Here is a 13,839-nt window from a genome sequence, read left to right on the forward strand (position 1 = left end):
TGGACGTGCACAATTCCATGGGGCCGGATGAGTTGCATCCGAGAGTGCTAAAGGAACTGGCGGCTGTGATTGCAGAGCCATTGGCCATTATCTTTGAAAACTCATGGCGAACGGGGGAAGTCCCAGATGACTGGAAAAAGGCTAATGTAGTGCCAGTCTTTAAAAAAGGGAAGAAGGAGGATCCTGGGAACTACAGGCCTGTCAGCCTCACTTCAGTCCCCGGAAAAATCATGGAGCAGATCCTCAAAGAATCAATCCTGAAGCACTTACATGAGAGGAAAGTGATCAGGAACAGTCAGCATGGATTCACCAAGGGAAGGTCATGCCTGACTAATCTGATCGCCTTCTATGATGAGATTACTGGTTCTGTGGATGAAGGGAAAGCAGTGGATGTATTGTATCTTGACTTTAGCAAAGTTTTTGACACGGTCTCCCACAGTATTCTTGTCAGCAAGTTAAGGAAGTATGGGCTGGATGAATGCACTATAAGGTGGGTAGAAAGTTGGCTAGATTGTCGGGCTCAACGGGTAGTGATCAATGGCTCCATGTCTAGTTGGCAGCCGGTGCCAAGTGGAGTGCCCCAGGAGTCGGTCCTGGGGCCGGTTTTGTTCAATATCTTCATAAACGATCTGGAGGATGGTGTGGATTGCACTCTCAGCAAATTTGCGGATGATACTAAACTGGGAGGAGTGGTAGATACGCTGGAGGGCAGGGATAGGATACGGAGGGACCTAGAAAAATTGGAGGATTGGGCCAAAAGAAATCTGATGAGGTTCAATAAGGATAAGTGCAGGGTCCTGCACTTAGGACGGAAGAACCCAATGCACAGCTACAGACTAGGGACCGAATGGCTAGGCAGCAGTTCTGCGGAAAAGGACCTAGGGGTGACAGAGGACGAGAAGCTGGATATGAGTCAGCAGTGTGCCCTTGTTGCCAAGAAGGCCAATGGCATTTTGGGATGTATAAGTAGGGGCATAGCGAGCAGATCGAGGGACGTGATCGTCCCCCTCTATTCAACATTGGTGAGGCCTCATCTGGAGTACTGTGTCCAGTTTTGGGCCCCACACTACAAGAAGGATGTGGATACATTGGAGAGAGTCCAGCGAAGGGCAACAAAAATGATTAGGGGTCTGGAACACATGAGTTATGAGGAGAGGCTGAGGGAACTGGGATTGTTTAGTCTGCGGAAGAGAAGAATGAGGGGGGATTTGATAGCTGCTTTCAACTACCTGAGAGGTAGTTCCAGAGAGGATGGTTCTAGACTATTCTCAGTGGTGGAAGAGGACAGGACAAGGAGTAATGGTCTCAAGTTGCAGTGGGGGAGGTTTAGGTTGGATATTAGGAAAAACTTTTTCACTAGGAGGGTGGTGAAACACTGGAATGCGTTGCCTAGGGAGGTGGTGGAATCTCCTTCCTTAGAAGTTTTTAAGGTCAGGCTTGACAAAGCCCTGGCTGGGATGATTTAATTGGGTATGGGTCCTGCTTTTGAGCAGGGGGTTGGACTAGATGACCTCCTGAGGTCCCTTCCAACTCTGATATTCTATGATTCCAAGCATTAAAGAAGATCCCAAGCCCTTTGAAAGTTCTATATGAAAGGCAGAGCAAGCCTGGCGTTGTGGGGATCCAAAAAGACCAGGAAGAGATTGCAGCAGTTGAAGCAGGAGATTAGAACACGGATTGGTGATCTGGTTTTTGATTAAGAAACAGAGGGGAGATATTTGAAAGGTTGCAGAGAAAAAAATTCCCTCAATTCTTACTCGACAGCAGGCAACTATTTATCTAAGGGAAAGAGAGGCTTAGATGTCAGGGAAGTACAAGGAACTGGTCAATGTTCCCATTAGGTTATGTATTGGGAAGTTAACTCCAGCTTTAGGACTGCAGAAGTTTGCAAATGCTACCCAGCTTTTATACAATCCCAACTCTAGCGACTTGTGCTGGACAGGATGACAGCTGAAGAGTCTGATGATGATGATAGGTTAAGTATCCACAGACTTGTCTGCAGCAAAGTGAGCACCATAGCCTTGTCTGAAATAAACAGTCCTGAAGGATGCAGCTATTTTTGTTGAAAAATACAGCATTCATCAGTTAATGCTCAATATATGTAAATATGTGTCAAAACATTAAAGCTTCTGTTTCTCAAATTCCTTTTTAAGAATTCTTAAATGGGATATATGTACAAGAATGTAAGTTTGCATTACACACAAAAAAAGCAAAACGTTAATTTTATAGTACTTAGACACTGAAAGAGTTCATAAAACATATTTATTCTGCTGATCTCTGAATGAAATACATTGTTACGCTGATGCCTGACAAAATGGCTGATCCTCAAATACAATTTTTAAAACTTTTCCAAATTCTTCTGAGTTAGGCCATAGAGTAGTTACAATACAAAACTAAAATTAAGAAGCTGCAATTAGGATTTACCGCAGAGACACAATATTACATTTTAAATACATCAATCAAGTGAAATTTATATAACACTTCAAAGAAGGAGCTAAATATTATTTCCTTTTAGAAATAAAATAGCGTGGCACTAATGAGACTTCTCCAAAAATGCCTTACAGCATCTAACACACTGCTCATAAACAGTCTCAAAGTCTCTTTCATTTCCCTGGAAAAAGATAAGAAAAAGAAAGGGTAAAAATATCTAGCCACCCAGATTTAAGTCTTCAACAGCTACTTTTAAAATTGTGTTTGTTTTACAATCATACATACATATTAACGTTTAAAAGTTCTCAACTCAATTTGTGATACTTACATAGTATGGATCTTCAATAATAAGTTGTTTCTGTGGATCATAGCACCCAAGGAGTTCAATTTTAGCTGTACAGTTTTTAACTTGATTACTTTTTCTTTTCAGATCTCTGTAAAGTAAAAAAGAAGCAATTTTGAACCATTGTTTTTATGGCAATGGTGGTGTCTGCTCCATTTGGAATCAGCATTATAAATTCAATCATTCTAGAAAGTTTACAGGGTATGAATGAAGATGAAAGAGCTGCAATACTTTCACAGTGCTGTGTACTCTATGTTGTTGCTTACTTTTGTTAAATGTCAAGGTCATCTATATAAAATGAAGACTAACTGGAAAACAAATAAATCAAGCAATTGGGTTCTCGACAATGACCTTAATTTGGCTTCAGTCACTAAAAAAAAAGTTTAAAATTTTTTTCTCCCGTCATTTTATGCATTATTTTCAGTGTCTCCCTTTAGCTTTCATTATACAAAAGTCTCTCTGGAACATAGTCAATATATTTCTTAAAAATATGAGTAAGCTTCTTCCAGGTGTCCATGAAATGCTACTTCAATTGTTCTGTTTTTGTAAATTGTCTTAGCTCTGCCTTCAATTCATTTAAAAAATTCTTCTGTTGTATTCATATTACATTGATCGCTGAAATGCTAAACAAAGTCTTTCTTCCCATCAGTGTTTGTAAACATGTGGACGAGCACTTCTGATCATTCCGCTTGCTTCTGTTGATAAGGTATGTTGAGAGCCCTATGCTGTAATACTAAAGTTCTTATATAAAACCTGACCCAATACCAATCACAATGGCTAGCCAGTCTCACTTTAGGACTCTCAACACACCTCAACAGAAGGAAGCAGAGTGCTCTGATTCTGGGGCATGTGTGGAACGAAAGGCTCCCAAACCTGTGAAGGTATCCCCTTTCCTTCCGCTGCTGGTAGTATGCCAGCAGATAGAATGAGTCTGCCATCCCAGGCACTGTGGTAGAACAACTTCGAGCACCACAAGGCTGTTCCTAGGGAAAGCTGGATGATACTGGGGCCGAAATCTGAGATCTAGAATGGTAGCGTAGATGGCAGAGGTGGCTGGGTGCAGAGTCCTCTTCCCACTGTTGGGCTGCTTCCCTGGCAGGAGCCAGAATGAATTTCAGTTCTCCCAAGTAATGTTAAGATCTTTTGAAATCACTCCAGTTCTACACTTCCAATATTTTTTCCACTTGATTCGGTACAGCTCTTTTCACTGTGTCACTGACATCTTGGTAAGTGTAAAGGACACCAATATATAATTAAGAGTTTAAATGAAACTGGAAGTAAATCACCTAAGTATATCGTTTAGTCACTGACTAACACGTCAGTCAATTCAAGTGTCATACAGAGAGTTGTTTCATGATTGGGTTGTAAAAGAGGTGGCCATTCACAACCATCTGAAAAAACTTATGACTGATTTGTATAATTTCATCTTTATTTTTTAGTCTTTAAATCCTGAGAACTTTCAGAGGGCCATTGCTTAGAATTTCATACCCATTTAACCACTTGGCCCAGGACAAATGCATCCCCCAATTAGGGAGAAATTTTGCTACTGCTATCCAAATTAGCAAATTAGTCAGCTATTGTCATGCACAATTATTAAGCTCAACATGGTCCTGGGGAGACATGTTACCAGAATTACAGTGAATAGTAGCAAACAACCATTATTCTTCCTAGGATAATAAAGTGGCTTTTTCACACAGAGCCCTTTCTGCCCTCTCTAGCTGTAATGATAAAGATTCTTTTGACAGGACAGAATCTTCGAAAATCTGGACCTCACACCACTGTTTCCACCAGCTATGGAAGGTGGAAAACGGAGCAGGGCAGGATCTCTCTGTCAATTGAGACCTGCTAAATTTTCTGTTATATGCAGGTGTGTAATATAAAGCCCCAAGTTTTGCCCAAGAGTCTTTTAAGGTGTGAAGTGAGCTGTCTGTGAAATCTGCAAAAAGCTTCTGGCCATCAAGAGGTAATTCCCCATGGTAGATTGTAGCTCTTACGGAAACCCAGACAACTGAAGCCAGGAAGCTCACCTCATCACTACTGTGATGGAAACAGAGTTGGCTGCAGCATTATTTCAGGTTTCACTAGATGCTGTGAAAGTCTTTGAAAAAAGCTGGCCCTCCCTCATTATGGCACTGAACTGTTCGCAGTGTTCCTGTGGTAAATGGTCAATAAAAGCCTTAAACTTCTCATGGTTCAGGTAATCATATTTTGACATCAGTGAATAGCTATCCTGAATTGAAGTGTTGATGATGAATACTCCTACGGCCAAACAGGTCCAGACATCTGGTCTTTATTATAATGGGTGGTCTTTTGGATATGCTGCCTGTCCCTGTCACTGACTGCATCCACAACCTGAGAGTTTGGTCCCATGTGAGAGAATAAAAACCTCAGCATCCCTGGCCAGGACGTAGTATTTTTTTAAATCAGTCCTCTTGCATTTGTGAAAGGGGCTGGGAGGGAGGGAATTGCTGGAGTTTGCCAGATGATCTTGGCTGGCTCAAGGAGGACTTCATTGAATTGACAGTGCCACCTGTGCTGAGCTAGAGGTGTGCAATACATTCAGGAGCCTGTGATGAAAATCCTGGGCCTTCCTCTAGGGGAATTTGCAGGATGTCAGCGACCCAGTTAATAAAATCCTGGAATTGCCTAAAGTCATCAGCCAGCAATGGTAGTGATGGCCTTTGCTGCCTCATCAGGTGATGATGATGATGATGAGTTTTTGTAAGTGAGGGTAATCTCTTTGTCTGCTCTTGCTCCTTAAAGGTCCCCTTCGGCTCAGAGTGGAGAGGAGAGAGGAATGGTACCGGGGGATACAGACTTCTGTGTTTCCTGTGGACTGAGTGGAGGTACCTTGAAACTATTGCTGGTATACTGCCCATGGATCCCAGTAGAGCCAATGAGACCATAAGGAACTGGGGGAGATCCAGTATTGGTCTCTTCATCTGTTGGAAGCCAGGGCTCTGGTGTCTTGCCTTTGTTGCATTTGCAATGGAGAGTAACAGGTAGAAAAAAAATGGAGATCCTTGAACCAAAAGTTTTGAATTGGAATGCTTCTCCACATTCTGTATGGGAGGTGACAACCCCTCCTCATGGATAGTTGAAGAAGGAGAAGAGGTAGATCTCCCATAAACCTGAGCAGTCAGAACAGGAGTACTTATGGCACCTTAGAGATTAACCAATTTATCTGAGCATAAGCTTTCGTGAGCTACAGCTCACTTCATCGGATGCATACTGTGGAAAGTACAGAAGATATTTTTATACACACAAATCATGAAAAAATGGGTGTTTACCACTACAAAAGTTCTCTCCCCCTCCACCCCACTCTCCTGCTGGTAACAGCTTATCTAAAGTGATCACTCTCCTTACAATGTGTATGATAATCAAGTTGGGCCAATAGATAAGCTATTACCAACAGGAGAGTGGGTTTGGGGTGGGGGGAGAGAAGAAAACCTGGATTTGTGCTGGAAATGGCCCAAGTTGATCATCATACACATTGCAAAGAGAGTGATCACTTTAGATAAGCTATTACCAGCAGGAGAGTGGGGTGGGGGGAGAGAAAGCCTTTTGTAGTGGTAAACACCCATTTTTTCATGGTTTGTGTGTATAGAAAGATCTCCTGTACTTTCCATAGTATGCATCCGATGAAGTGAGCTGTAGCTCACAAAAGCTTATGCTCAAATAAATTGGTTAGTCTCTAAGGTGCCACAAGTACTCCTTTTTTTTTTGCGAATACAGACTAACACGGCTGTTACTCTGAAACCTGAGCAGTCAGTGACTCAGCAGACCGGAGGTTGCAAGGAGTGGAGACTCCAGCTCATTCAGTATCGCAAGCTCTTTCGGGTTTAGGAACTCCTGTGATACTGGAAGCACAACAGAACTTGGTATTGTGCCAGTGATTCTGCAGAACCTATGAGAGGTACTGATGTTGGTACTGCAAGGTCCTTCTGTGGTTCTGGAAGTGCTACTGAACTTGGTACCAGTGCCGATGATGTTGCAGATGTCATGTGAAGGACTGACGTAAGTACCAAGGATTGCATTGAAGCCAGTCCTTTGGTGACAGTGATCTTGGTGGTAAAAAGCTCTTTACCACTGAGGTATGGGACTTCGATGAAGTCTTAATGTGCTTCATGGTAACTGAAGTACCCAGAGCCTCACTAGTACTCCTCTTGGGGTCTGAGGTCTCTAGTGACTGGATCTTCTTTGGAGAGAACTCTGATGTTTTGCTCCTCTTATTCCCCTTCCTTATACCTGGAGTGGGAAACTCATGATACCAGGGGCACAGTTATCGGTATCTCAGTCAAGAAGTGTTGGAGATGGAGGTTTTGATGTTCTCTTCCCCTTGGAAGCTCTTGGTGACAGTGATCTTGATGACGACAGGGCACTGACTGATAAAGGTGGTCCCTGTATGGGGAGGGGTGTTCTCTGAACCCAGGTGCAAAGTCAGTTCTTAAGACTTGTTAAGACTTAAAAGTCTATGATTAATTCCTCCCTCCCACCTACCTGCCCCCCATTTCTTTTTTTAATGAAAAGAAAGGGAACAAGTGCTCCATCTTTCCAACTATTAGGTACTAAACCTACTCTACTAACCAATTATACAGCTAAATACTAATAAAATAAGCAAACAAGTACACCCTAGACTCAGTCTCAGGCCGTAGGCAGTTGAAAAGGAACTGAGGGCAGTTTGCCTGCTCAGCCCTATCTAGTCTCGGTACAGGGCACGAGGATCTGTACGGTCCATGCCTAGGCTGAAAAGGCACTGCTATCAAAAATCTCTGATCAAAGGCGCAGGAGTCCTAATGTGGAGCATCACAGAGATACTATTCAAAGAAGAACTTCAAATTTGATTTAAAGTATATTTACTCTGTATATTTTGATATAGGTTGACAATTTGTGTTTTAATGGTTATACAGTTTTAACTTTTTGAATCTCAATGTCTATTGTTTAATAATTGTCTGACCCCCCACCCTAATAATTTTCTGCAACTGAAAATTTAAATAGATATAAACTGAAAAAAAATGCGTAAAAATAAACATCTCATCTGTTGAAATTATATATATATATATATATATATATATATATATATATATATAAATAAAATTCTGCCAAAGCTAATTATAACTCATAAGAAAACAAACGGCAAAAGGTTGCACATTAGGCAATCAAGTCCATCTTCTGGATTTATCATCATCTACAAAAGCAGATAGTCAAATCAGAATCTCTTAGCATTCTACCATACCTTACCTTAGGTTGCTTTCATCCATGCAAAGTATATAATCAAATGTAAGGAAATCATCTTTAGTAATCTAGAATTAAAAAGATTTGCTTTAACTTTTGTAGCAAAGATGTGTTTGCTTAAAATACACAAAATATTGCAAAAGAAGTTACAATTTTACAATTCTTACTAATTATAAATATGTACATATAAAAATGGAATTGTGAACCAGCAAACTGGTTAATATATTCTGAGTCCAAGAGCTATCCTTCAGGTCAATTGTAACTGTTTTAACAAAACAATGAACAAAATATTAAGACTAAAATATGTAGTTGCACTTTTACAATAGTTTATTTTCAAAAGCTACCAACTAATCTTTTCATACCTAAGTGAAGATACTATGTCAGTTATTCATCCAGAATTATAAAAATTTTCACTCCACTCACAAACGTATAAAAAATAAACCAAGTCTGCAATAATTTTTATATGTCCCCTAGAAAATTAGAGAGACAGGGTGGGTGAGGTATTCTCTTTTATTGGACCATCTTCTGTTGGTGAGAGAGACAAATATTCGAATTTACACAGAACTCTTCTTCAGATTGTAATTTCTACTGAAAAACTAGATTAACACATAGAAACAACATAACTGAACCATTTCCTATTTTTGCTTATGATTTTTCCATCATATTTTGCTCTTCTAAAATTAAGAGAGACAAGTCTTATCTTTAAATAGTTACCAGGTGAGGAACAAATTATTTTTCCTTGATAATATGTAATTAGTTTCTATAGTCACTGTCCAGCTATTTGTGTATAAAGACAGGGTTTTTTAGACAGACTCAGATACAAGACAAAATTCGGAAGGAATATGTAATGTGATACTCCCTTAAACTATTTTTCACCCACATAATGCATTAAAGAGCATAAACTGTTTAACATTTTCCAGATTTTTTGGCTTGTAAAAGGTGTAAATTTAAACAGGCTGAGGGGCTACCTTAACCTACACCCTTGCACATCATATTATCAATTACTTTTCTTTCTATACATTCCTCTACTGTCGCTTAAGCATGAAAATTAAACAGAGTGAGCCAAGTTCAGAGGTATGTGTGGATCTACACTGTTGGTAAGTTGCTGTTGAAAGCGTGAATTTCTAAAAATCTTGACCACAGTAAGAAAATTTGTATTGGTGAAATTACATTGATTTAGTTACACTTTTGCAAACCCTTTTACATATTCTGCATGAATAAGGCTGTGTGTCTCTCATGGAGGTCACGGTTTCTGTGACTTTCCGTGACTTCTGCAGCAGCCGGTGCTGGCTTGGGGGCTGGCTGAGCAGGGCAGCTCCTGGGCCAGCAGCAGTTTCCGTGTGTGGGAGGGGGGTCAGGGCTCGGGAAGAGGGTTGGGGTGTGGGTCAGTTCCCAGCCAATGGGAGCTGCGGGAGCTGGCACTTATGGTGGGAGCAGTATGCAGAGCCCCCCCAGCTGCACCTCCCCCTAGGAGCTGCAGGGACATGCTGGTCAGAGCTGGGTAGGGAGCCGGCCAACCCTCCACCCCAGAGCCAGTAGGGGTCCTGGGCTGTGCACCACTGCCCGCCCCACCACCATCGTGGGTCCCGGGCCACCCCTCTCACCAGCACCTCCAGGGCCACCGGACCGACCCCGCAGAGCACCTGGCACCCCTGGCCTAAGTTTTATTTAGGGGTATATAGTAAAAGCCATAGACAGGTCATGGGCTATGAATTTTTGTTTACTGCCCATGACTTTTACTAAAAATACCTGTGACTAAAACATAGCCTTATGCATGAACTAGGTAGGGTTTACTGCACTTAAAGCAAGGGCTCATCTGTATAACCAGCAGAAGTTCAAAGATATAATCCAGTGTGCACTCTTGTTTCAGAATAGAGTGCCCGTTTTTAGTTTAGCTTACACACATTTCCAACTGACATACACTAAACTAAAAAAGCAACTTTTATACCAGACAAGACTGTCCATGTAAGTGGTTATACTAGTATAACCACACTGGTTTAAATTCACAACTTAAGTTATTCTGAAAAAGCTTTCCCACATCAGGCAAGGCCTACATCAATTTAAGGCCAAACTTTGTGCTGGTGCACCGCATTGATATTGGGGGTTTACAATGTGAATCAGTGAAATTAGCTACATAAATACTGCACAGTTCTACCCACAGTTACATATATAGCATCATAATTCAGCTTCTTGGAAAGTCTGCCTTGTAGATGTACTTTTTTGGGAGGAACTGGGGTAAGCAAAGGAAGCGTATGAGAAAGTGTCCTAGAAATAAAATAAGTTCACAGCCTGTGGAAAATCTGAACTTGTAAAAATTATGCATATGAAAAAATAGCCTCAATAGTAACTTGTAATGGATTATGATTAGACTTCCCCTAAATTGAGGTGGAGTGGGGTCTGGAAATCACATCTGGGCTAAGAGCAAACATGAAACATTTCACTCATATAGGGAATTTTTCCTGCAGTAAATGCAAAGTGTAAAACAGAGTTAGAATACAAGTCTCAATATAATCTCATCTAAAACTTTTGATAGTACTGAGAATTAGTGAAGATCTGTTTATTTTCAATGTAAAAATATTTGCTGTATTCATACTGTGCCTTTGACCTACAAAAATATTTTTATCGTGGAAATAGCTCTGTCTTCTAGCAACTCTAATAAAATCTCTACAGGCTTACCCTCATGGCTCTCTGCTGCTAAATGTTGGCCCAAGTGAAAATAATCTTACACAATTATGGTTGCACTGAGGACAACAAAAATAAAACATGAAGACAGATGTACTGTACCCTGAAGCTACTTAAAAATTAAGTTATGGACCAGCATTATCAATGATGATAGGGCACCCCAAGTTGCTCTAAGGGTAACTTAGTTAAAAAGGAGAACAGTCCAGTAAAGGAGACTGCCGTTCAGGAGTTATTTTGACGTCCATTGCTTCTCTGAAGAAGAGCGCTGAAGAAGTCCCCCATGCCTCACTTGTAAAGGAGAGGAAAAAGGTTTGATTCCATAACTGCATTCCACACCTTCTCAGGAGGAGATGCTCTCAGTGCTGTCAAGGCTCAACTCTCTGATGCTGTCTGAGCCTATACCGAGGAAGCAGGCTGCTGGAGTCCCACTGGGGGAGCATCTGACCCTACTGGGTTATGTTTAGGTTGCTGCTGCAATACCATGGAAGCCTGTGGTAATTCACTTTTCAGCAATTCCTTAAAGCTTGGGGCTGAAGTAGAGGCAGATCCTTCTGGTACTGCACCCCTACAAGTGAGAAGATTTTCCCAGCTTTGCTTTCAGCTGCTCCTTTGATACCAGAGAACTGGGGAAGGGTGATTGCTTCATTACAAGAGATCTTGAAAAGTAGTGACTCAGATAGATACTTCTGATAGATAATTGGGTTTCTGATGCCCGGGAAAACCACATGGTGAACTGGCTGCTGGGTGTGAAAGTTGCAGCCCACTCCAGACTTCTAGATAGATGTATGTGCAGTGTTGGGGAGATGCCAATGGTCGTGGTACATGTAGGTACCAATGACATAGGGAAAGGTAAGAGAGAGGTTATGGAGGCCAAATTTAGGCTGCTATATATGAGTTTAAAAGTCCAGGACCTCCAGGGTAGTATTCTCTGAAATGCTTCCAGTTCTACAAGTAGGGCTAGTTAGACAGGCAGAACTGCAGGGTCTTACTGTGTGCATGAGATGGTGGTGTTTGGAGAAGGTATTTAGGTTTATTAGAAACTTTTTGAAAAAGGGAGGAGCCTACACAGAAAGGATAGGCTCCAACTAAATTAAAACAGAACCAGATTGCTGGCATGAAAAATTAATAAAGGAGTTTTTAAACTAAGGGCAGGGAAAAGCCAACAGCTGCGGATGAGTACAAGGTTCAGACAGAGACATCCATTAGGGAATAGTTTATTAAAGTGAATACTCTATATCCTAGCAAAAAGAAGAGGATGGAAGTTGATAAACAATACGAACTGAAGAGAAGCCTATCAAATGAAAAAAAGAGTCCCATTCAGCTATATCACATGAATGCAGACAACTAAATACCGACAAATTCAAAAACTGCTTCTAAACAAATGCAAGAAGTCTAAACACAAAGATGGGTTAACTTCAGTGCTTGGTATTAAAGGAGGATATTGATACAATAGGCATCACCGAAACTTGGTGGAATGTTGACAGTTGATAGGACATAATACCACGGTACAAAATATATAAGAATGACAGAGCAGGTCATGCTGAGGGAGGCGTGGCACTACATGTCAAAGAAAGCAGAGTCAAATATAGTAAAAATCTTAAATGAATCAAACTGTACATAGAATCTCTATGGACAGAAGTTCCATGTTTCAATAATAAGAGTATAACAGTAGGAATATGCTACCAACCACCTGACAAGGATGATTACGATGATTGTGAAATGCTCAGGGAGATTAGAGAGGCTAGAAAAACAGAAAACACAATAAGAATGAGGGATTTCAACTATGTCCACATTCACTGGGTACATGTCGTCTCAGGATGGGATGCAGAGGTAAAATTTCTAGACATCATTAGTGACTGCTTCTTGGAACCGCTAGTCCTGGAACCCACAATGGGAGAGGCAATTCTTGATTTAGTCTGTCTGATGCAAATTTTTAAAAAGGATCCACAGGAGATCCTGGCAATTATAGGCTTGTAAGCCTAACTTCAGTATCAGGTAAGATGGCTGAAACTATAATACAGAACAGAATTATCAGACAAGCAGATTGAACATGATATTTTGGGAAGAGTCAACATGGCTTTTGTAAATGGAAATCATGCCTCACCAATCTATTACAAGTCTTTGAGGGGGTCAACAAGCACATGGACAAGGGTGATCCAGTGGATATAGCGTACTTGGATTTTCAGAAAGCCTTTGACCAGGTCCCTCACTAAAGGCTCTTATGCAAAGTAGACAGTGAGGTAGCAAAATGTGCAGACAATACAAAGTTACTCAAGATAGTTAAGTCCCAAGCTGACTGCAAAGAGTTACAACAGAATTTCACAAAACTGGGTGATTGGGCAACAAAATGGTAGATGAAATTCAATGTTGATAAGTGCAAAATAATGCATATTAGAAAACATAATCCCAACTACACATACAAAACAATGTGGTCTAAATCAGCTAAATCAAGAAAAATCTTGGAAGCATCATGGATAGTTCTCTGAAAACATCTGTTCAGTGTGTAGCAGCAGTCATAAAAGCTGACAATGTTAGGAAATATTAGGAAAGGGAAAGAAAAGAAGACAGAAAATACCATCGTGTCACTTTATAAATCCATTGTATGCCTATATCTTAATTACTGTGCGCAGTTCTGGTCATCCCATCTCAAAAAAGATATATTAGAATTGGAAAAGGTACAGAGAAGGGCAACAGAAATGACAAGGAGAAGAGAACACTTTTCAGATAGGGAGAGATTAAGAAGCCTGAGACTGTTCAGTTTATAAGAGAGACAATGAAGATCAGATATGATAGAAATCTATAAAATCATGAATGGTATCAAGAAAGTGAATAAGGAAATGTTATTTACCCCTTTGCATGAAACAGGACCTATGGGTCACAATGAGATTAATAGGTAGCAAGTTTAAAACAAAAACATAAGAAAGTACTTCTTCACACAATGCCCAATTAGCTTGTGGACCTCCTTACTGAGGGATGTTGGATAACTTGGTTCAAAAGAGAATGAGGTAAGTTCATGAAGGATAGGTACAACAATGGCTATTAGCCAAGATGGGCAGGGAAGCAACTCCATGTTCTGGGTGTCTCTAAACCTCTGACTGCAAGAAGCTGGGACTGGACAACAGCAGTGGATCTATTCTATTCTATTCCCT

The 13,839-nt window shown here is 40.8% G+C and overlaps 1 protein-coding gene across 2 annotated transcripts in view; it reads right to left on the reverse strand.

The window, feature by feature from the left end:
- Positions 1–2,245: 2,245 nt before the first annotated feature.
- ACP1 (acid phosphatase 1) overlaps positions 2,246–13,839 on the reverse strand; it is a 28,116-nt gene continuing 16,522 nt past the window's right edge. For both annotated transcript variants that reach the window (XM_077812594.1, XM_077812593.1), the window contains exons 4-6: positions 8,015–8,076; positions 2,759–2,864; positions 2,246–2,611 (exon numbers count right to left, since the gene is read on the reverse strand). In XM_077812594.1, coding sequence (XP_077668720.1) covers positions 2,534–2,611; positions 2,759–2,864; positions 8,015–8,076 — 246 coding nt within the window. In that variant the 3' untranslated portion in view covers positions 2,246–2,533. The remainder of the gene's footprint in view (positions 2,612–2,758; positions 2,865–8,014; positions 8,077–13,839) is intronic.

This window comes from Eretmochelys imbricata, chromosome 3 (genome assembly GCF_965152235.1).
Source record: "Eretmochelys imbricata isolate rEreImb1 chromosome 3, rEreImb1.hap1, whole genome shotgun sequence".
Taxonomy (NCBI): domain Eukaryota; kingdom Metazoa; phylum Chordata; order Testudines; family Cheloniidae; genus Eretmochelys; species Eretmochelys imbricata.